At 33.3% G+C, this 25,614-nt stretch overlaps 1 protein-coding gene across 6 annotated transcripts; it reads left to right on the top strand.

Moving 5' to 3' along the window:
- The first annotated feature begins 113 nt into the window (after positions 1–113).
- On the top strand, positions 114–25,027 carry LOC105332945 (band 4.1-like protein 4A). 6 transcript variants are annotated; one of them, XM_020069195.3, is made up of 30 exons: positions 114–486; positions 9,434–9,538; positions 9,637–9,679; positions 10,171–10,252; positions 10,522–10,619; positions 10,720–10,840; positions 11,571–11,658; positions 11,746–11,834; positions 12,619–12,682; positions 12,823–12,914; positions 13,473–13,538; positions 14,636–14,745; positions 14,892–14,970; positions 15,075–15,161; positions 15,448–15,558; positions 15,785–15,847; positions 15,941–16,051; positions 16,180–16,215; positions 16,326–16,442; positions 16,598–16,666; positions 16,793–16,879; positions 17,033–17,170; positions 17,342–17,402; positions 17,622–17,720; positions 19,957–20,009; positions 20,714–20,779; positions 21,596–21,736; positions 22,034–23,276; positions 23,446–23,504; positions 24,023–24,162. In XM_020069195.3, exons 1-29 carry the CDS (start codon positions 331–333, stop codon positions 23,494–23,496), a joined length of 3,726 nt encoding a protein of 1,241 aa, XP_019924754.3. In that variant the 5' UTR covers positions 114–330; the 3' UTR covers positions 23,497–23,504; positions 24,023–24,162. The 6 variants fall into 6 exon arrangements, with proteins under 6 accessions (XP_019924754.3, XP_019924751.3, XP_019924752.3 ...); XM_020069192.3 differs by lacking the exon at positions 23,446–23,504 and having other exon boundaries at positions 115–486; positions 24,023–25,027; XM_020069193.3 differs by lacking the exons at positions 13,473–13,538; positions 23,446–23,504 and having other exon boundaries at positions 115–486; positions 24,023–25,027.
- Positions 25,028–25,614: the final 587 nt, after the last annotated feature.

The following is a 25,614-nucleotide window of genomic DNA, read 5'->3' on the forward strand; positions in this document are numbered from 1 at the left end:
AAATCCCTAACTCATTTGTTTTGGGGGTTTTTTTCCTTCATGATTCTAATTCGCTTAATTCATGCACCGAGTCCGGAATTCTAATGTCCTAACGAGATTGGTTTTATTATAAATTTGTTTTGGTTTTCGCGGTTGTCTCCCATGCACAGGTGTGTGTGCACAGGTAATTGTGAAGAAAACAATAAAAGAGTACATTAGTAATACGGCACTCCTACAGTAGAGGTGATACGGGAGAGTTTATAAGTTATGATGGACACTTTACAGTTTTACTTATTCCCATGATCTATTCGGAGAATAAGGAGGGAAACGAAGCGACTTCGCAACGAGACGATGTCCCGATTTTCGCGGTTAATTCCGCGATTTTTGAGAGGCGACAAGTCTAAAAGTTCTGTTTCTAGGGACAGTGGGTCTTTGGAGAGGGCCAAGGATGGACCCTTGTTCCGAATTCTCTGCCTTGACGATACGGATCTTCATCTTTCATTCAAGGTATGTTAATTTACCCATGCATACCCCTTCCATATTCACAAACGTGAAGAAGAAAAAAGGCTCTCTATTATTGTTGTATATATCACCTTTAAACTTTTCACATATTTTTGATATATTTTTAACAAAGATTATGAGAGTTAGTGAACAAATTGTTGGGTTGTAAAATAGTAAATAAATGTGCTGGTGTTTTGCTGCAAGATTTTATCACCTTGCCTGCTGGATAATGATGGGGTATCAATGACAGGCTAAATGATGGCATAGGTGGAGAAACCTTACCAGATCTGGAATGGTTTTGCAGATCGACCATAATTTGCACCTTAATGTAATGATCAGCACGCCAAGTTGGTTTTGTGGCCTATAATAACACTAATAAAGTGTTTGTATATATAATCATACTGTGACATAGCTATTGCATGGTGTCTGGACGAAGTTCACTATAAATTCAGGATTTTTTTTAAAAATAAAGCTCCATCTTTGTATGTGTGTTGGTGAGGTCTAATCATTCATGATTAAAAAAATGACTTGTAATCCCCAAACCTCATCTTTCAGAGCTTCTGTGCTGAATTAAGTTCTTTCTTGATGAAAGTATAGCAATTAAGCTAGGTTTTGTTTGTCATGCTATTGGGCAACCAAACTTTGAACAATACATGCTCATGATCAGCTAATATCCCTGCTGCTGCTCTGTTCTATATCCCCCAGTGCATTACAGCTCCACTCACACTTGATTTACTTTTAATTAATTTAATGTACACCATTCTATATATCCAGCCACTATTTGGTGGAGGGAAGCCATTTAGCAGCTGTAAAGATCACCTGTGTTTTAGGGTTCATCTAGCCCAGTGACTGTTATATAGGCAGAGGTTCCATCAAAGCGGTTCTGAATCTGTTTTTTATTGTCAGCTCTAAGTGCTGCCTGTCGCTGGTGTGAACAGGTGGCTAAAAAGTTGTTTTGTCTTGAATGTTTCATTATTTCTTCAGTGTTCTTAGTTTCCATTTTATAAATTATCTAAAACCATACAGTGAACTGTTGCATTTTGACAGTACTTGTAGATGATGTTTATATCCTCTTGCATTGTTTCATAAAAGTAATAAGATACTTTCATTGCCTCTATTTGTAGAATTCAGTATAGATAAGAACAATATTTTTTTTTCATTTCCCTCTAGCTATCTTAAAAGAGTTACACCAATTCTTATGTTTGTTTTTATCAGTGATATATTTGAGTGTAGAATTGAATGCAAAAATAGCAATGATTTTTCAATTGGTCTTTGGAAGGGATTGGTTATTTTTTTATTTGAAAATACTTGTGGTATGTGAAGGAGACAACGCCATACCATAATGATTTCTGTGATGTGTACACTACCCATGGTTTACATGTGTAAGTTAAAGTACTCTGGTAAGATGATTAAATCTTACAGATTTTCTATGACACCTGTAAAGACTGTTGAAAGTTTCTATGTATTTAATAATACCTACAGAGTTTCATTATTTGCCTGCAAATCAGACTCAGTTTTGCATGACTTTTTTCACTGTTTTCATTTTGTATTATATGCACAATGTGTGCATTGTGCTTTATTTTTGCCTTTTGAGTGCTGTACAATTTGGTCCCTGAATTCACACCCTGGGAATTTGTGTGTTCAAGATATTAGTGTAAGACAGATGGATTCTTTAAATTCGATTAAATTCAGGTGACTGGGATCATATTTGATTGGTGATGTAACTCAAGTTCTGATCTGGACATTTCGTGTTTATAGAAAGCTTTGTGTACATATCTTTGGGTTATCATAAGCGGTTTTAAATTCCATTTCATGCCTGATTGAAGATTGAATTAAACCTTACTTATTCATATTTACATCCTGTAACTATTTCATTCATTATTTGATTGCAACCCATTGAAAACCTGTTAGCATTGATTTAAAAACTGGACCTCTCATGCTAAATAAATCTTTACATTTTATGTTACCTAATGGAGTGAGAATTGGGTATTTAGCGTGGTTTAGTGTTTTAATTAAATGTTTCACTCCACTAAAAGATGAAATATTTGACAAGTACAAAAGCATGCAGATTCTTTCAATTTTGCGGTAATGCATGGTCTCGTACAATAGACGGGGACCTATTTATGTATAGGTTTACGACTTAAGGTGTACAGTTCCCTGTATTCAGGCAGGGCTTTACATGCATTATCTCGCTATCTTCTTATCATCATCTGATGGGTAGCTGCTTTCTGATTGTGACAGGTCCTTCAGTCCTCATGAGAAAAAAAGACCATGAGCAAGCTCCCTCAGTGTAACAGTCTGCATTCAACGACTGTATATATACACAACAACAAAGGATGTTTGATGTTTTATGTCAACTTTGGTGGAGCTGTAACAAGTTTGTTCCTGATTGTGATGTTTGATGGATTGGGTTGATGGTAGAAGTATTTCTACTGTATGATGCTCTTTTATGCTTTGTGATGATAAATGTCAGCCAGGGTCTGAGGGAGTAAGACTAGATTTAGCTCCTAAGAACATGATTAAGCTGTTAAAGACATTGTATTACCGGTATATTACTGATGATTTTTTTTTCATCATGCATCCATCAACTTTATAATGAAGATACTTGTAATTACCAGGTATATAAGTACTTTCATGGCCTCGGTACACCAGGAATTGTTCAGGGAAATCTTTCATTATTATATAATTACCTGAGATATGATGATAAATTTCAGAGTATGTCATATCATTTGAATTAGTTCAGCAGAACAGAGTCGTATGTTATAACTAGTTGGTACTCACATCCATCCCCGTGGGAATTTTTATTCAGATTATAGTTGTGGTTGACCGGGGATTAATTTACCTGCTTGATCCTGCTTGAAATGGCATTTGATGCATTAAACTTTAATAACTTGATCAAGTCTTTTATGTAACAATATAAAAAAATTTTACTTTTTCAAATTAGAAAAGAAATGCAGTACATGTATATCAAAACTAAAGCCTCATGTCTGTCATACACATGCGTTGTCTTGTGTTAAAATCTAACAGTGCAAATATTTAGGGTTGGAAGAGATAAAGAGAAGGGTTTTTGGGTTTTTTTTTTTGGGGGGGGGGGGGGGGGTAGTATCTCACGTAGATCTACTTGTATCCACCAAAGCAAAACATTGTTACTCTGATCAAAAGAATAAGGTGTTATGAATGAAGACAAGCATCCCTGCATATTTGTCTTACAAAGGTGAAAATTTGTCATGTAATTTGTAGAGAGGATGTTTTTGATTGATATATGTAGTAGTAATAAAGTGGTTTGAGCCCTGGCCAAGATGCTATCGGGGGAAGTTGAGTGTAAAAACGGCAATTTATGTGGAGTTATCACAGGTATCTGGTTTCTCATCAGCTGGAGGTATGCTGTAGGTATATGTCTCACCTGTCACAGGTAAAAGGGGTCTACCTGTCGTCATTTTTCCGTCGCTCAGTGCAGGAACCCGGCTGGTGTGTGTATACATAAGTATAACTAATATATCCAATGTACACACCGGTCTCCTAATGATGTACTGCGGAATTTTCAATTACCCCTTGATATTAAACTGGTGACCTATCTAAAAACTGTTGACAGATAATGTTTCAAGAAAATTTACCAAACAATCCCATTGTGGCTTCACCTATTGATTTCCCTAAAATTGTTTTTCCTATTGATTTTAAAGACGGAAAAGCAATTTATTGCTTGAAGTTTGATTTTAAACATGAATGATATATGGAACAAAATATTTGTACAAAGTCAGTAGCTTCAAGAGGCGAGATGAATTTTTAATTTCAGATGACATATGGTGTATACAGGATATAGTACGTTTGCTGGGTCTGTAAAGTCCCCGGAGTAGAGTATCAAAATGTATAGATCCCTATTTAAAGACAAATTTTAGTGTACCTGGTTAATTTCCCATCACCATGTCTCACTTGCATAACCCTGGGTAATCATTGTTAATTAGCATGAATAGAATTCATGCCCTTGCTGGGTATTATGTACCAAGTAATGAATTTTGAACATGCAGTGAATTTTATTCTTAAATAATATCCTCATGCAGTTTCTTGAGGGGGTTAAAACATTGAATTATTGGAAATATTTTATTAGAATTCCACTTTTAAGCTCTGCTGTTTGTAACAATCGCAGGTTCAGCTGTTTGTGAACTGACAGAATGCCATTCTATGAGAAAATTTGTTTAGGTTTGAAACCCCTGCCTGTGGTAAATGGCCCAGTTTGTTTGAATTTTGTTTCACAAAAAGTTTATCCTGCTTACATAAGGTAAACATCGGTACTGAAGTGTTTGGATGGGAACTGTTTTGCCGAGATACATGTACTTATAGAAAGTTTAAAGAACTGGTGGCCAGGAAAATTTATTTTCTCTCAGACGAATGTTTATTTTCCTTTGTTTCAAATTCCTTTCTTTCTCCTTTAAAATTTCAGTCTTGTTCTCTACCTCTATTGAGGAGTAATACTAAAAATGTCCTCTGTAAGCTACTAGAGAATACCAAGGCTTTTTGTAATATTTGCTTCATTGAAGGTTGTATTACCCACTGGTGTTGAAGAATACTGGTGTATTAATCTGTAATTTTTTATTTATTATACCCCCGCAAACGAAGTTTAGGGGGGTATATTGGTTTCACCCTGTCCGTCTGTCTGTCCGTCCGTCTGTCCGTCTGTCTGTAGACGCAACTTTGTCCCCCCTATAGAATTTTTTATTACTGCATGGAACAGTTTGAAAATTTGTACATATGTTGAACACCATCTGAAGATGTGCACCTGCAATTTTTTTTAAGATCAGACAAGATTTAATGATTTTATGACAGTTTTCATTTTCCTTATTCTATATATTGTATAGTAATGTTGAAAAGTAAGGGAGGTAATCCTTACAGATTTTATTAATTAATTAATAGAAAACACTCTAAAATATATTTATATGAATACATCCAGATGGAGTTTTTTGTCTTTATGTCTTAATTTATAAAAAAAAAAAAATATTTTTTATAAGTATTCTATCAACTGACAATGCAAAGTTTTTGTTTGTCAATGATAAATTCTTAGGAGCTAATGAGAACATCAAAGACAAGTGTGGCTGAATTCATTTGTCCCAAGGGAGCCATTATCTGAGCCATGGTTCAGATGGAGCATGTGTTTAGAGGAAATTGATAATCTGTAAAATGGGTGATGTTTTTGGGCTATTTTAAAACTGTTTCATGTAAACCAAAAGGTCTATCATTATAAGGAAATAAATAATATAATTATTAATAAAGAAGTTAAACTATTTTTAGAGGTTGTTTAAATTTATTTGTCAAGTAATTTGATGAAGTGACCCTATTGGGCATTAATTTAAATGAAATTCAAAATTACTGATATGATTGTAGTGTTTTGGCAATTTTAAAATTGTTTGTAATATTAAATTTTCTTTTTTTTACATATTTTTACATAGTATGGTAATTATGGTAATGTTTTGGGAGTTTATTAAATTTAACAAGCTCATCAAAGAAAATCATAGTCCTATGGGATCAATTTTCTGATATGGAGTTCAATTGTGCCATAGGAGAAAGTGAGGAAAATTTGAAACAACTAATTGCATCTGTCAAGACTCTTATTAGAAAGATATTGAAAGTTTTATCAACAGAAGAGCATTGCTTGGCTACCGGTATTTCTATTCACTGCAAAGGGAGGGGTTATTGTCATTTTGTTGGTTTTTCTTTAAATCAATTGAATTAAAAAAATATATCATCAAATACATACATTTGTAAATGTATTACTGTTATAGATATGTATTTACAGTGAAATTCTGACAATTTTGATTTTAATTTTTCTTTGTTAACTATTTTTTTTTTTTTTACAATTCTAGAATTTTTTTTTGGTATGTGTTCCAAACCTTAATTATACCCCCGCAAACGAAGTTTAGGGGGGTATATTGGTTTCACCCTGTCCGTCTGTCTGTCCGTCCGTCTGTCCGTCTGTCCGTCTGTCCGTCTGTCTGTAGACGCAACTTTGTCCCCCCTATAGAATTTTTTATTACTGCATGGAACAGTTTGAAAATTTGTACATATGTTGAACACCATCTGAAGATGTGCACCTGCAATTTTTTTTAAGATCAGACAAGATTTAATGATTTTATGACAGTTTTCATTTTCCTTATTCTATATATTGTACTAATGTTGAAAAGTAAGGGAGGTAATCCTTACAGATTTTATTAATTAATTAATAGAAAACACTCTAAAATATATTTATATAAATACATCCAGATGGAGTTTTTTGTCTTTATGTCTTAATTAATAAATTTTTTTTTACTTTTTATAAGTATTCTATCAACTGACAATGCAAAGTTTTTGTTTGTCAATGATAAATTCTTAGGAGTTAATAAGAACATCAAAGACAAGTGTGGCTGAATTCATTTGTCCCAAGGGAGCCATTATCTGAGCCATGGTTCAGATGGAGCATGTGTTTAGGGGAAATTGATAATCTGTAAAGCGTGTGATGGTTTTGGGGCTATTTTAAAACTGTTTCATGTAAACCAAAAGGTCTATCATTATAAGGAAATAAATAATATAATGATTAATTTAAGAAGTATTTTTAGAGGTTGTTTAAATTTATTTGTCAAGTAAATTGATGAAGTGACCCTATTGGGCATTAATTTAAATGAAATTCAAAATTACTGATATGATTGTAGTGTTTTGGAATTTTTAAAATTGTTTGTAATATTAAATTTTCTTTTTTTACATATTTTTACATAGTATGGTAATTATGGTAATGTTTATTGAATTTAACAAGTTCATCAAAGAAAATCATAGTCCTATGGGATCAATTTTCTGATATGGAGTTTCATTGTGCCATAGGAGAAAGTGAGGAAAATTTGAAACAACTAATTGCATCTGTCAAGACTCTTATTAGAAAGATATTGAAAGTTTTATCAACAGAAGAGCATTGCTTGGCTACCGGTATTTCTATTCACTGCAAAGGGAAGGGTTATTGTCATTTTGTTGGTTTTTCTTTAAATTGTTTAAATTAAAAAAATATATCATCAAATACATACATTTGTAAATGTATTACTGTTATAGATATGTATTTACAGTGAAATTCTGACAATTTTGATTTTAATTTTTCTTTGTTAACTAATTTTTTTTTTAACAATTCTAGAAAATTTTTTTGGTGTGTGTTCCAAACCTTTATTATTCAATTCAATTATTTGTCCCATTTGAAATTAGCCTAGCGGGGGTATTAGTCCCATTAGGACAGTTCTAGTTATTATTCAATTCAATTATTTGTCCCATTTGAAATTAGCCTAGCGGGGGTATTAGTCCCATTAGGACAGTTCTAGTTTAAGTACTAATTTAGGCCTTTGTAGCTATTTTTAAAGTTTTTGTGCACAGTGACTGACATAATTTATGACTGATGTATTTTTTTGTGATATTAAAATAATGGCAAAGGTAGCAAAAGAAATGGATCTCATCAATATATTGAAAAAATACCTCATATATTGTATACACTGTACCTACAGTAGGTGTAAAAATAAACTGTTTGTCTTTAAACAACATAGGAAAACTACCCGTTGATGCTATAAACTTGTCAAGATATGAACTTTGATGAAAGACATTAGAAGGAGATTTAAAAGATTTCTTTTAAGACAGCACAAAGAAATTCTCAAGGTGTAGTAATTCTGATTCTCATCTGACCGTTACAGACTTTTTGTAATCGGGGATAATCATATATTATTCTCACCAAAAATTCCCAAAGGATGTCGCCTTTCATCCATTGTAATTGACACCAATATTTAAAACCAGGATCATTTGTTTGTTATTGAATGAATTTATAAAAATGTGTATATAAAGGGAGGACCGCATTTAACAATGTAATTACCTGCAATTCATCAAATTTGCAGTGGTATACCTTTTTTCTAAAGCTTAAATTTTAAACATAGGTGAAGATAATTGACCAGGAACCTGTATTTTATTTTTTTCAATAGATAATTTTATATATTTATATAAATGGCTCTTCACAGCTGAAAGGCTATAGAACTTGTCCTTTGCTGACTGTACAGATTTGAAGTCATATGAATAATCGATGTTTTAAAATTCATTGTCAGTATTTGATGCTCATGTGCTCAAATTGCTTGTCCTTTTGAATGAAATATTAAACTTTCATTACACCCACGTATATGTACATTATTTTATGTGTTTTTAAAGTTTATTAATTTGCAGATATTATTTGAGATATTGTTTTATATATAATCTAAGTCACACATATACAACAAATCCTCAACTTGTCTTTGCATTTCATATATATGCAAAAGAGTTTTAAATCAGGCACCAATCAAAATATTTTATCATTTTACCAATTAATATAAGATTCTTTTAACCCCAAAGGACGTCATTGTAATAGTATACTAATTGGCATCTGTAGAGCATGATTCATTTCAGATTTCTTTTGTTGAAAGTAGTTCAAATTAATACTTCATTGTATTTTTCAATGCGTATTCATCAGTTTTCTGTATGTACCTCTGAAAACAAGTATTTTGAAAATTCGTCAAAATAGTTGTTTAGATAATTAGGACTCTTTTTATCGGGTAATTGTGTATTCTTTATTTATATAGCTGCCTTTTATACTAATTAATATATTATATAATGAAATTTCATTGCTGCTTGAATCTTATGATACATGTAAATCTACTATATTGTTGGTGGTATCATATTTTAGGTGCTCTGTACCTCTTTAATGCAAAAAGTAGCATTTTAAAGATTTCATCTTTCTATATTTAGGTCATTTGGGGTCAGTTAAAATTCATTATTACACTTCACATGTAGTCTTTTTTGCAAAGTTAACAGATATTAAAATGTTCATTTCAAGAGGCCTGCATTAGCAGCGTTTAACATGTAGTATGAAAACTAACATTTAGATGCAAATGATACAAAGTTAGAGTAAAAAACTTGTGCTTTGAATATTTTCCAGGGAAGTTCCAAAGCCTCGAACTTACTGGATAGGGTCTTCGCCCATCTAAATCTGGTGGAAAAGGACTACTTTGGTCTCCGTTTTGTCGACCAGTCAGATCAAACGGTATGTACGCCTGTCATAACATTGCAAAATGCACATCTTTTGCCATGATTGGCTAAGCTGACTCACAAATTACATAATGCTTTCTGTTTTCCTTTCAGCATTGGCTAGACCCTCAGAAGCCATTGTCATCTCAATTAAAGTGTATGTATTTATGTATCAATGTGTTGCGTGTGTTTAGTGTTATGTGTGGCAATGCTTTAGGCATGACACTTTGCATGTCTCAGCAACATGTCAGCGTTTGGATGTCATATGTTACCTGGTATCTAAAATCTTTAATGACAAAAAATTGTTATAAATTGTCCCTGCACTGCTAATCCTTAGCTCAGATGCTCTTGCATGCCATAAAAAGGCAGTTTAATTTGGTTTTTAATTATAGCTCATGAATGATATATTCCCAATCAGACAAAAACTCTCTAAGCTTAAAATTGCTTGTGTATAAAAACATTCATATATTCTTTGTGTTTATTGATTGGTTAAATGAACTATATTAGCTCCTAGAAAAGTAAATAATTGAAAACTGTGTAAGATTTTGTACAAAATAGTATAACTGTGATCATGCATGTTTGAGTTCGTACATTTCTGTGCATGTTGAAATACACATCTATATGCTAGTGTAATGTTTCTTCTTTCAGCATGCAGTCAACCTTACACATTCTATTTCGGTGTCAAATTTTATCCTCCAGATCCTTGTAAACTTAAGGAGGAAATTACCAGGTAAAAAAAATACAGAAAAATCCATTAATGCTTTTGAGTTTTCAAGAGAAAAAATTCTTTAATGGAAATTAATGCGGTTTCATCATTTTGATTGATCTTTCATGGAGACTAGTATATACAATTAGTCTGTTTTTGATCACGATTTTGACCTTGATCCAAAAGGTTGTTGGTTTTTTTTTAATAAAATTCCAAGACAAAACTTCATTACCCATTACAAGGTTAGTTTTGCCTTTGCAAGTTGTTTTAACCAAGCATTCAATTTTCAACAGATACCAGTTTTTTCTACAAATAAAAAGAGATATTCTTCAAGGGAGGTTACCCATCACTTTTGATGAAGCTGCAGAGTTATTTGCCTTTGCAGTGCAAGGTAAAAACAGTTGATGCAAAAAATTTTTACTCCAATCACAATACTTTGTAATACATGTAACAGGAAAATGATTTCAAGTCCGTTTTGTTCTTGTTTTCAGCTGAACTTCGAGATTATGACCCAAGATACTGCAGTGAGGGTTATGTCTCTGAATTTCGCTTTGTCCCCAATCAAACTCAGGAATTAGAAGAACAGATCGCCAGATTTCACCAGCATCTTGGGTATTTACTTTTATGATAGAGTTTCAAGAAATAAACATTAACATGTACACAGCAGCATTTAAATTGTCATAATATTAATTAAGCTTGTTTAACAGAATAAATATTAATTTTGTGACATGAATATAACAACTTGTACTTACAAAAATATGTTACAGTACCGCATTTGGTTGTTGATAGCAGTTTAACTTTAATATTTTTTCCCTTGACCTCTGTTTCATACTAATGATTTTCACTATTTTAAAAATTTCATGCAAAGACACAAAATAGTGAGAACAATTCAACAAAGTTAAAGTTTTCTGTTCTTGACATTCACTATGACCTTGACAGCCCTCTTCTTTTTGTTTTTAATGATAAAGAAAATGCTTAGGACATTTTACTCATATATGTACTACTTTCTATACTCCTAAAATCTGGTGAGATAAATAAAATTTGTAAAAAATTTCTGACCCTGACCTTCCTATGGCCATCATCATTTTTTCACCTTTTTTTTTTTTTTTTTTTTTTTTTTTTTTTAAGATATGTTTTTGATATTTTCACCCAACTTCATTTACTGTACACAATGTACACAATGTACTCTGGTAGTGGACAAATAAACTGTGACACTATTATTTGGCCCTGTATTTCTCTAGGACATTGAACTTTATCTTTTTTTCCTCATTTTGCCACATGTATTTCCAGTAAGTTTGTCATGGTATCTGTTTTGGTATCTACAGTATTTGTTGTTTTCCAGTGGAATGAGTCCAGGCCAAGCAGAGTACAAATTCCTGGATAAGGTGAAATGGCTGGATATGTATGGAGTGGATCTTCATTCTGTGCTGGTGTGTACTTGCTATAACATGAAAGTTCATTATGATGTATCAAAATTTTTCCTTGATATGATAATACATACAACAAACATTTTGTAGGGTGAAGGAAACACAGAATATTTTCTAGGCTTGACTCCAACGGGAATTGTGGTGTACAAGAACAAGTCAAAAGTTGGAAACTATTTCTGGTAAGAAGATATATCTGTCGGGGATAACTTAGTGTATCAAAATAGGAAGGAAAACTGGGTCCCAGGTTGTGGTTGGAACCTTCCCTGGTAGCTTACTCAGACTGTGCTTTGATTGGAGATTGTATCTGGAAGTGCTAGAATTACAGTGAAATATTGTTGAATGGGAGGTAACACTACACCTTGTTCATCAATCAATACCATGGGTCTTTTCTGAAATATTGATAGACTCTACATGAACTCAAATTTCATTATTTATAGTTCCATTAACTTGAAGTTTATTTTGCAGGATTGCATAATAAATGTTTTGTTCTTATGAGTTAGATTCATTACGTGTTTTACTGCAACACAGTCAGAGATCACTTGTCCTGGGCATATCTTCTATACCCTTGGTCTATTCTGTCTAATATTTTACCCACTGAGTGCTTTTGGTCAAAGGGTATGCAATGACCTTGAATAAATTTTCTAGGTCAAAGGTCAAGGTCATATCAGACCACACCTCCAAAAAATTCAGAGCATATATACTCTTCCCTTAGCCCTATCTGGCTCATACTTTATATAAACAGAGCTTTGGTTTAAGGGTATGCAGTGACCTTTAACCAAATTTCAAGGTCAAATGTGAAGGTCATAGCAGATCTTTTTAAAATATAGTTTTTGACCACAAATTATTTCCCATTAGATGCTGGTCACTTTAAGAAGACTAGATCTCTTAATCCTTAGGTATATTAATTTGTACGTGACCTGGTGAATGCAGACATCTGATTTTAATTTTAAGTTTATTTTACAGGCCAAGAATAACAAAGGTCACATTTAAAGGGAAAATTTTCATCATTAAAGTCCGAGACAAAAATGTAAGTAATGGATGTAATGTAGTGAACCAATATAGGATTTTTATATCATTATTCTTTTAGCTTTAAAAGAGATACATAAAGAGGAAAGGTAAATTTACTTTTTATATTTACTAATTAAATGTCTTTATTTTTTTTCTAAGAATGATGAGCATACCTATGCCTTTGAGGTTGCCACAAAGACTAGAACAAAGCACCTATGGAAGTGTTGTGTTGAGCATCATACGTTTTTTAGGTATTTCAGAATGCAACAGCAAGTATAAACCTTGTTTATATAGCTGATCATGATCATATATACATTGATTCTGCTATTTTATCTTTATATACATAACACATAATTCAATTCATTTATACTAGCGTATTTAGTTTTACATTTCATGGTACTGAATTAGTAGACCCATGATACTCTGATACATATAGTCCTTTTCTTTGATTTATTTTTTCTATTGAACACATGATACTCTTTTTTTTTAATTTACATTCTGTCATTGCTGACTGGTTTGCTTTTATGAATTATTCATTACCATCAAATCATGAATATTCATGTTCATCAGTGTGTCAGCTGGCTATTTTTCATACATATTAGTCCTATATGTAGATTGTAATATTGAGTGTATCTCCATCATATGATTTTATTATTCTTTTATAGTCTTCAAACTCCCTACCCCTCTTCCTTCAATTCAAACTTAATCTGTATATTTCTGTCTAACTCAACACACATATATACCAGTAACCTGGAGAGACAGAGGGAGGCACTAGAGCTGATATTTTGAGTGTTCCTTTTGCTATTTAGAATTAACCAGCTAGCGGATACCTTAGCAATCTCATCCAAACACTCTAGACACGGATCCAGACGGAGGTAAGAGGGTGGACTTGTGGATAGGAGAATAAAATCGGTGGATAGGGGAGTAAAATATGTTGATAAGGAAATAAGATTTGTGGATAGGAGAATTAAATAGGTGGATAGTGGAGTAAAATACGTGGACAGGGGATAAAATTTGTGGATAGGGGAATAAACTGTGGAGAGTAAACTCTTTGGAGAGATGACTGCAGATATGTATTATACACAGATTAATATGCCATAAAGCTAGTGTCTCACACACACTTTACAATTAAGGTGCACAAAGACTTGCATTTTAGACTTATTAACCTTATTTCTTAATCTGCAGCTGTGCAGATAGGGTATTCAAATAATGAACTAAGTATTAGATTTATGAAGAGGTGCAACATCTTTTGAAAAGGATAATTAACTTGTGAATATGCTGTTAACCTAATTACCCCGGTAGACAAACCTTGATATTGTGAAAGTACAAAAGATTAGTCAGGTGATGCACTAAAATAATCTTAATAATTGTCAAAAGTAAAATCTGCCAAGGCCAACTGCTTAGTAAATCCACTGTACAATAAATAGTTTACTTAACAACTCATTTTTAATTTAAAAGAAGCGCTGTGGTAATTTTGACAACTTATATAGAAATAGTATAATCTGCACTTATAGTTCTTGGTAATGTATTATAATTGTATCTTGAACTACTGTAACATTATGTCTTTCATTACAACATGTTATTCTGTCGGATAAAGTTTTCTCCTCTTCAATTATTCTATTCATGCTTTTACTCAAAGCCAATACTCTTTTATTGTTTCAGTATCATCAGAAGATTTTTCATAGTGCTATTTACATGTACCAGTAGTTCCTATTATTATCTTGCATACTTCTGTGTATCATTCAATTTGTAGTCTAGGTTTGAATACTCTGCCAGGGGTTAATATTCTTCATCCCTGCATTGGATATTAATCTAAAATATTATTTTTGTAAAAGAAAACATGAAAATTGTAGAATTTTAAAATGTTTACTGGTAAATTAGAATATGTTAAAGACGTTTTTAATAAAAACATTCTATTTTTAATAACATAATGAAAACTTAAGATTTTGCTTTTTGTATTTAATTCTTATAGTGGTCGGAATGACAGACAGAATAACAATGATATAAGACAACAGCCAATGGTTACTAGGATACCAAGCAGGCGACAACCAACCAGAAGCAAGTCAGACTCCAAACTCAATGGTAGGAATCTGACTATTCCATGACACATGTATTTCAGGCATATTAATAAAGCAATATACGTGTATGATTTCAAACTACCAAAGTATAAAAAACTGAAATAATTTTGATATTAAGAATAATACATGTGGTACATGTTTTGATTGCAGGAGGAAAGGCCGGCTCCTACTACAGTGTTATCAACGATGCTGCTGTCACCAGAGTTGTAGCCCCTGAACCAGTCCAAGGGTATTAATCGATTCTCCAGTTACTTTCATAGCTATAACTTGAGATTTAAATTATTTGGTCCTGATTTTGATAAATATGACTATTATGGACACTTTTTCTGGCAGATCTCGTCACAGAAGTCTTCCTGATTTACAGAGAAACCAATCACCGAGGAGTACGCGCAGTGCCCCCTGGGAGAGGGATGCTGATACGTAAGTCATAAACCTGTCATACGAAACTCTGATCGGGGCTTAATTGTTTGTCTAAATGTTCAAAGGTTTAACAGCTCAAGTTTTCCAGCTTTGCTGTAGGGTGATTGTTTCTCTGGGAGAGGAGTTGGGATGAAGGAATGTATCTTGTTTGTTGTTAACACAAAGGAAGGCCCTTCATTCATCATCCATTCCTGTTTATTTACAGCATTTTCTTTATCTGAGGATAATTAAAAAATATATACACATTAAAGTAACTATGATAGTTATATGTTATGTATTTTGACAGTGGGTTATACACCTCTGGCCGGGAATCCCCTGTATCTCTACACAGTGATGTACAGAAGTTTCCCAGGAGAGTGGGACAGACCAGTGATACAGAGAGTGGCCATAGGCGCAAGTATGGAAAGATCTCTTTTATAATGGAGCCCTTAAATAACGCATCCGTAAAGTTTTAGATAACACTGAGATGGCAAATATGTTCCAAATTCTTATGACAAGTTTTTGTTCATGTTTGTTATAATTCTTAAAATTTCTTTTCGTAGGCATTAATTTTAAGTACCGGTATAAGCAAATAGGATTATTTTTATGGCTGTAATAAGAAAAATGTATTCTTCTTTTAATAGATATTTCCCAAAGAACAAAGGTTCAGACAACGAAAGTGATGTTTCTTTTTCAAGAAGAAGAAGGTGAGATTTATTATTATGTAGTCAAAATTTGGTTGGATACTTCATTGGATACTTCATAACTTCATTGTATTATTTGTTGGTTGAAACTTGTAGGAGAGATGGAGACAGTGGAAGTGAATCGGATGTGTCTCCTATGAGGGGGCGTCGCCCAAAAAGTTCGGTGGAACCCTGGTATGAAAACCAATGGAATGAGACAATGCAAGGGTAAGATATCACAGACCTGGTGAGATTTCTTTACTGTTTTAATAAAAGTTTGAAGAGGTAAAACTTTGTTCAATTTTCATACCAAATTTTTTTATTCTGACAAAGAATTTTTGTCTTTTAATTTATAGAATGTTTCCAGCACATAGTGAAAGCTATATGAATGGGTAAGTAATTGCACTAATTGACACTTTGATATAAGAATTTACATGGTACATGTATAGTCTATGTGTGGTTATTTTTTCTCATTTCTGAAATACTTGACACATATTTGTAGCTCTGTTCCATCCATTCATTCTGCTCCTGCGGGTGAAGTCAAAAGGAGAAGACGAAGAAGGACAAAGTCACCAGGAACAGCAAAACGCCCTCCAGAGGAATTAAAACAACACATTGTGTAAGTTCACCTTTCTCTGTACAGATCAGTTTTATTTTACAATTGTACACACAGAAATGCTAAAAAAGCTAAATTAAATGTACAAGATAATTAATAGTCAGTTGGCCTAGCCAATGATAAGTAGACACATTTAATTCTGATGAACATTTTTGTAGGTATGACTTAGTAGATACAGAAGGAATGGCTCCAGAAGATCTACAGGATATTCCTTACATGAAAGTCGAGTAAGTTTTCACATCATGTTGATAGAATCTAAGTTGATGGTAATCAAGTTATTTGTGCATTTTTATAACCAAAGAGTGCATGTTAATTTTACATTACTGAAACACAAATTTGAAATAATTTTCCAGAACTAAAGCTGAACCCTTCAAGATCAAGTATTCTCCACATGTCAACATACGACAGCGGTATAGGTCTCCAAAAAGGAAAGGATTTGGGTGAGAAATTTTGAAATCAAATAGTGAATTACAAATGCACCGGTATTTGTTTTTCTTTTGAATGCAATGGGTTTTTTTAATGTTTCATCAATATACAATTTACACGAGGTATGCTTCTTGAGAAAGACACTAATTTACATGATGTACATTCAGGGACCAAGATCCCAGCCAATCACAACTACCTCAGAATGGGGAGCCACCCCCTCCCTACACACCCTCCGAGTCGGCCCGCAGGACTCCAGAATTAGGTCACAGAAACTACATGAGTGACACCAATGCCTATAATAACAGGTAGGTCTCAAACACTTTATATGAGTATAGGCACCTGTTAGTAGAATGGTTGTACACTGATTGCCCGAGTTTCAAGATTTTTTGTTGGAAATGGCTAATTTGATTGTGAATTTTGAATTTGTAGAAAAGCTAATTAAAACATGTATTAGTAGATATTTATTTGCATTTTAGAAGTGATCTAGAAACACAGAGCAATAAATCGGGGTCCACTTACAGATCAGCAAGATACAGGGTAAGGCAAAAGTTTGTATAAACATGTTTCATTTTATACATGTACATTTTTTGTTTTTATTTTTAAAAATGGATGCAATCTGTGCACTCAATTAATGGATTTGATGTCATTTATTTTTGTACCGTATAATTTCATTGGTGTATTTTTTTCCCACAACTAGTTTCTGTGTGATTATTTGTCTATTTCTGAAGCTAGCAATAGTTCTGTGACTTTTTTCAGCCGGAGCAAATATTTTATTATGGTGATGCTGTGTCAATCACGTCATTTGACACGTCTCGTAGCTGGGACACTTCGCGCAGCTACAATACATTTTATCAGGTGACTTGGGCCTCGGTGAAACAGGCTCTAATTCTGATTAATTTATCCCACTCAAATCATGATTAACATGATCTACTGATAGAATAATCTAGGCACTTGTGTATCAATGTATATACACTGTATATATATCCATCACAAGCTGATTCATCTTCAAAAATAAATCGCATGTACGTAGAGTAGACTAGAATAGTAAACCTCATCCTGCTCATTATACCCCCCGCAAACAAAGTTTGGGGGGGTATATAGGAATCACCTTGTCCGTCCGTCTGTCCCTCCGTCTGTCTGTCCGTCTGTCTGTGCAATCGTGTCCGGTCCATATCTTTCTTATGGAGAAACTTTGGAAGTTCTTTCTTCACACAAAGATTGCTTATGACCTAAGGGTGTGTCATGATCTTGATTCAAGGTCATTCGGGCAAGGGCAAGGTCACTGACAGAAAATATACAAAATTCGTGTCCGGTCCATATCTTTCTTATGGAGAAATATTGGAAGTTCTTACTTCACACAAAGATTGCTTATGACCTAAGGGTGTGTCATGACCTTGACCCAAGGTCATTCGGGCAAGGTCACTGGCAGAAAAAATGCAAAATTTGTGTCCGGTCCATATCTTCCTTATGGAGAAGCATTGAATGTTTTTACTTCACACAAAGATTGCTTATGACCTAAGGGTGTGCCGTGACCTTGACCCAAGGTCAATTGAGGAAGTGCAAGGTCATTGTTTCAAAAATGCTTATTCTGTCTGTGTCATGTCTTGTATTAATAGAAATATTAGAAGCTAAAATTTGACACAAAGCTTGCTCTTCTCAGGCCACATAAAATTAGAAAATGGCCTGCCTCGATGAAATTTTTATTTGGTAAAAAAAATGTGTGGGAAAAAAAATTCAGAAAAAATCGGGCCCAGTTTACCAATAATTCAATGTTTAAATATTAAATGGCTGCTTGATATGTGGATTTCATTTGATTCGTGTTTGATTCGAGTCATGGTTGTTAACGGAAGGATGCAAATGTCCTCATGCATTAACAGTTAACTTGAAATAAAATGGAATTAAAGGATAGAAATTGGTTTGTTTACTCCTATTAGCATTAACAGTTATAAAAAATAGAGCAGTTGTTATTTATAGAAAATGGTCAGTGAAATAGATTCATCCAATATTTTCTATAATAGCAAAAATACACGCGGTATGATTTTTTTTCTTAGCGGGGGGTATCAATTGTGAGCTTGCTCACAGTACCTCTAGTTCATAATTCTCTTGGATTCAGTACGGTTTTACAATTCCCACTTTATAAGATACATGTACCTGTAGTGATAAAATCAATCCTTTTTCATGTATAACCAAGTTCAGGTCCACCATTTGTGTATAGCAGTTGGGATATTTCTGGGCTCTTTGTATTATGTTGATCCAATGTCTGTGGTATTTCATTGTTTTCAGTTACTTCGTTCATCATCATGTGGGACTTAAACAGAGTAGTCTTTCCTACATCTTTAATTATTTCTTTATCTTTTAAAATTCTCTAATGACCAAATCTCTTATGATAAAAAATATGTGTACTGGCTAATCCCATAATCTCATACTGTAGAATCATTTACGGTAGATTCGTGGGGGCCAATTTTCGTGGATTGTTGGTTTTTTACTTATTCGTGGAGATTTAATTTCATGGGTGCGTCAGTATCCACTTTTATTAAAAAAGAATACTCTTTCTAAAAAAAATTTGTTGAGGATGTAAATTTGTGGGGAAGGGCTACCCACGAACACCCCAAAAATTGAGCCACCATGAATTCTAATGATTCCACAGTAATCCCATTCAAATTCTTGTTGCCAATTTTTTTCTACCAATAGATTTATTTGACCATTCATTGTACTTTCTAAAGTATGAATAGTATCACCAATTTGTTTGTACCTGTATGTATATTTGATTAACTGACATTTTTTAATTTTTATAGTTTTGCTCATTGTGAATTTTATAGTACACCAGTATATATATTTTTTTTGGCAGCATTTCGAATAAGCATTGCTTCAGATTTTATTTTTAATTCAAAAGGTATAGCTTTGTAGTTTTTGCATGAGTTTATGTAAGAATTGCTTCGTGTATTACTGAATAATGATCAGGTATAGCAATTTTTAAAGTTGACGTAATAATTTAATGTTAAGATATTTGATAATTTAATGATAAAATATTCATTTTTAGCATAATTAATGCATTATCAATATGATTTATTAGATGACAATGTTTTTTCAGAATCAGATAAATTCTAACAAAGAGAGCATACCAGAGCAATCATTTGGTCACAGGCAAGTTATTTCAGTTACAAGATAGATACAACTCTATAGAGTTTCAGTGACAATATATAAATAGTGCCTGTTTGGGAAGGTAACAGTTGAAATTGACACCCCGAGAAAACCATTGTCAACCGACGCGAAGCGGAGGTTGACAATGGTTTTCGAGGGGTGTCAATTTCAACTGTTATCCTCCCAAACAGGCACTATTTATTTTGTTATACTGAATGTCTTTTTTAAAATTTTTAAGAAAATTTTACTGCTTTTATATAGGAATAACGTGAATTCTACAGCGAACCGTACGCGCATAATTTTCGCGCATGTAACATTTTTTAATGTTTCCCGTTGCCAAGTGCGTTGCTAACGCTGAGGGTAATAGTAAATATTATTAACTGCGTCTTAACCAATCAGATTTCAGTATTTAACATGAAAGTATAACAATATAATATAGAGGACTGTGTATCATATTATATCAGAGCAGCACTGTAAAACATGACCAAGTAAAATAGAATAATTGGACAGCTTAAAGTAGAAAATATCAATATAAAATTGCTTAAATTGTCATGAACAAAATTTTTAAAAAATTGTATTTTTTTTATTAATGTTCTATTTAATCATGTAAAAATAAAATACAGATTTTTTTGTAAAACAATACCACCTTAATTTTCTTGAAGACCTCGGCACTGTAGTCAATTCTCTCAATGTAATTTATTTAACAGGATGGACAACATTAGAAGTCGGCCCCCCAGTTCCGCAGGGTCTGCGATCCAATACCGAGTTCAGAGGTAATCTCCCGTACAACAGATGATCTTTTTATCCTTTAGCTTTGTCATTTAACTCTTGTCATTTAACACAGACAGTGGTAAGTATAGATTCAGTTGTAGTCAGTGCGTGGCTACTCTCCCTGCAGTCTTCAGCGATCCTTTATATCGTAACAATTTTTTATATTTCTTCAACAACCTTGTATTGCTTTCCCTTAATTAATGATCAACCTTGTTTATCTTCTGTGTAACTTTATATCACAAATAATGAAATAAAACTGAAAACTCCTTTAATTTCTAGACCTATCTTATTCCCTGCACCCTTTTTGATGAAAGTTTTTTATGCTTCTAATAAATTGCATTTGTTTATTATGCAATACATATGTTTAATCATTTATAGTCATTGTAATACAAAGAGTGGCCAGTGTCATCTAAATATATGTACTTGCTTATTCTAATACATGTACACATACAATTGCTACATTATTTCATTTTAACATACATCATCGTCTTAATGCATATATATAGAAATACCATTAGTTCATGCTTAATATAAAGTTTACATTTCATATAGAGTACATTCATATACAGCTATTAGAGAATTTTTTCAGATTTTTTACATTTCAATTTAATACCAGTTTGAAATTTAATAGATCTATACCAATAATGTTTTTAGATAACAAAATAAAGATATCATATGGAATAAGATTAATCAAGTGGAAAATTCTATAAATCATTATTAGAACTTTAATTTTCATATACATAGATTAATGAAGAAATTCACCATGTTTGAAAAATAACAAATCTTCATGCGTTTTTCTAAACCCATTTTACAAACAGCACAAAACAAGAGAACACTAGTACAAATCAGTCTGATGACACTCTTGGTCCAAATTCTGAAAGTGTGTCAGATGACACACTGGAAGCCATTGATTATGGAACTGAGTCTAATGTTGCCACGGAGACAGAGGTCAAGGACAGGTAAAGTGTGTGTAAGGTGATGAAGCAATTCATTTGCATCAAAGCCGCAATGTTGACTGAAGAGCAATGTCTTTTTACTCCATCTTTTGTTTTCTATCTTTTTTCCACAGGTTGTAGAAAATGTGTTACATTTCTTTGGGGTCTTTGTTTTTGGGGCAGACACGTTCACTGTTAATATGAACATGCATGATTTATTATACGATAATGTTATTACTTAAAACCATTCTCTTGCAGTTTTTAACAGATTATATAACAAGAATACAGTACTTCTTACTAAGATGATTATATCTTTTTTAGACAACCCCGACCAGGATCATCTGAACAGCGATACAGGGGTACCGGTGGCTATACATCAGATGTCACTCCAAGTCATCGGAGAACGAGTGGATACATGTCGGATGTAGTGTCAAGTCGCTCCCAGAATTACCGATCAAACACTCCAAACAACTACAGACCTGCAGCTAACTCTAAAGAAAACAACAGTCCTTTTACTGATGTGTCTAAAGTGTCGCAGAGGTACAGAAGTCCAGTAAATGGTGCACAGGTACAAAATGTGAACTCCTCCCAGCAAGAGAATTCACCCTACAGTAGGACAGTGAATAATTCACGGCAGGAAAATTCACCCTACAGCAGAAGGCACCACAATGAAAACTTCTCCCCACAGAACAATGTGTCAGATGTCGAATCATCACGACGTCATCGCACTCCCGAATCTCCGCGTAGATATGAACCTCCGTCGTCAAATCTCAATCATCGTCCTCCTCCTGCTCCTTATTCTGGGTATTCTGTCACACCTCCGTCCACAGCTGAAATTCTCAGAACTGATAATGCACATATTCATGAACAGAGCCGGTCTTATTTAGGCCAGCAACACTCTGCCGCTGGTCCATCCACTCCAGATCGTGGCAGGAGAGTGGGCTATAGTGCTAGTTCAGGAGACAATGTAAACTCATCCATAACTTCAAGTAACTTGTCTTCCATAGCTTATAACTCATCCCCTTACAAACAAACTACCCCTTCCAGTGTTCAAACTGATAACACAAGCCAACCGTCCAGTGTGTTTACTGGAAATTCTCCCAAGTCCTATAATGCCCATGTTAGTGCCCGCTTATTCAGTCCACAGCAAATGGCTGACTTTTCTAGACATTCTGCCCAGGAGAATGCATCATATAATAGTTCAGGATATGCCCCAAATAGAAGCAATATTGAACAAAATAACTCAATGCATAACAAGAGCCAGTTCTCTGGGACTCCACCTCAGAGCAACACATCATTTAATCACAGACAATCGCAGGCCAGAGGAGTTCAGGAAAGGTCTCCCTATTATGAACAAAGGGGGCCCTCCAGCCGACAACACCAGGAGAATTTCCAGTATGGAGACAGAAGCCAGACCCAGAGCAGAAACGGGCCAGACCCGTCGCATTATCAGGGGAGGTCACCCGATAAAGCAAATCAGAGTTACTCCTCTTATAATGGGCATGCTGGAGTGCCTTCACGGACTGACTACTCCAATGCTAACAGTTCTCTCAATACTTCACAGGTTAGAGATGAATATGTTTAATTGTTTCTACAGAACACATGTTCAGAGACATTCAATATGTCAGATATGGAGCAAATATTGGTCTATATATCATGCTATTGACTTTGTACATTGTATATATCTGCTTGAGCTGCTTCCATCACTGTACAGGTTGTGTGTGTGTTTGCAGGAGCTGTACATGATATTCACCGAGCAGTGTTCCTCTCCTATTACTGTGTAGACAGTTCTGTATGTTTATTGGTCTGAAACCTGCCTAATCTTGTGTGGAGTTTTCTTTAACAATCTCCCATGGGACTAATTGTTCTAATATTATTCCTGAGTTATTTATGATTATTCTAAAAATATATATATAACTACAATCTAACTGACTTTATTGGAAATTTTGAGGATTTTTAATGAATTGATTTCCAAAAAACTATATAATGGATTGTATCAATGCAGTGTAGATTAATCAATCTAATAAACAAATTAAATGAAATAGAACTAAAGCTTTAAAAGGAAAGAATTACAGTATCTCTTTGATTGTTTAAATAGTCTTCTTTCTTAATTTTTTATTTTTCAGAAATTTTATAGCTTATTGTTGAAATAGCAACAGTCAATCACTCTGTCCATCTTAGAACCATAATTAAAACTATATTAACTTTGCAGGAACTGCTTTACTGTGTGATCCTGTCCTGTGTCTCTGATCATTATGACATGCAATTATCTCGTCTTCCTTGCTAACATACCTTTGCATGATATTGTAGTTTCATTCCTCTCGGCTTGGTTATCAGCAATCTCCCTCATACTCATCACCAGGAAAAACACATCATCCTCATCATCTCCAAGCATCTACACGATCTGGATTCAGCATCCCCTCACAGAGAGGCTTGAATCATTCTGCTGTAGATGCTAGTGCCTTACGGCCAGTGTACCGGGGTTCACACAGACACGACCTGGTCACAGAAATATAAGGGGCTTGATATTTATGCTTGGTACCAGATGACTTCATATCCTGTGTTTGTGTGTTTCATAATACATGTACCTGCAATGTTAAATTTGCTGCCAGTTGAACTGTATACATGTATATATTTCTCTATGCATTCATGAACTTGTGCATGAAAATGGTGTGTCAATACTATATGTAGCTCTGTGTGCATGCTAATCGATTTTTTATTTACTTGTACATGTATTATATCAATTGAAAAAATTGGTGGTCTTATCAATAAGCATCAGTGCAATACTAATTCAATATTCTTTATAGTAACAATATATGTACATGTATTTCTTCATTAAAACAAAATCTAGAGACATATTTTAGGGACTTTCTCATGTTTCAAAGCCATGTTTATTGATCAAATTACTGATATGTGATGATTTGTGATAAATTCTGACTATTGGATGGAGATTCTGATGTTATTTAAATTCAACAGAAAGGGGTTTATTTTTCAACATGTAAACATGCATTTAAAGATTTTAAATTTCATTATCACAATTGCATATAGTAAACTACTTTGTATAACAATTAAAATTAGTGCATGTAAGTTGATAAATTTGTTCAAAGACTAATATCTTTTGAAAAAGGAAACATTTAAAGATATTTTTGGGCATCAATTAATAAAATGTACATTGAAGCAGTTCACATAATTTGACTTTTGTACATATTTCAGCTATTTATATATTTATATGGAGTTTGAATTATATTTCCAACATTTAATAGTTGTTTTATGTTCTGGAAATACATCTAATTATAAACTTAATGATACCTTTTATTTTGACTTTGTTGTTATTTAATTATCTATTGAATAACTGATAATAATTAAAATTTCCTAAACGATAGAAATATTTCAAAATACCCTAGTACCCAGACCTCTGAAGATCATGAAGCATTTTTTAGACGTATGTCAAAATTTTAATCATAAAGTTATGATATATCTTAAAATTAAATTTAAATTTTGTAATTATCAATGTAATATTGGGACATGTTTAAATAGCATTTCATTTATTCAATGTGTTCAATTGCAGGCAATGAGACATTTTACAAAGTTTGACTGGCAACTGTAAGTCTGATTCATGATATTGAGGCCTGTTATTCTTATTTCATATTTTTCTCAATGTGCAGTGAATCTTTTCAAGTAAGGACTATTTGATTTCTCATAATTTGTGATGATATATGATGTTTATCTAAGTTGTAAATTTTCTATCCCTTAGCCATGGCAATTAAGCCGTGAGGATAGAAAATATATAAGAAAAATCAAATACTATGGCAAGTCATGAGAGATGAAATTTTTTTTTTTAACGTTACATGGCTGAAACCCATGAAATAAGATTTTACATAGCTACATTGCAATAAATTTCA

The sequence above is a fragment of the Magallana gigas genome, chromosome 6, assembly GCF_963853765.1.
Source record: "Magallana gigas chromosome 6, xbMagGiga1.1, whole genome shotgun sequence".
Classification (NCBI taxonomy): Eukaryota; Metazoa; Mollusca; class Bivalvia; order Ostreida; family Ostreidae; genus Magallana; species Magallana gigas.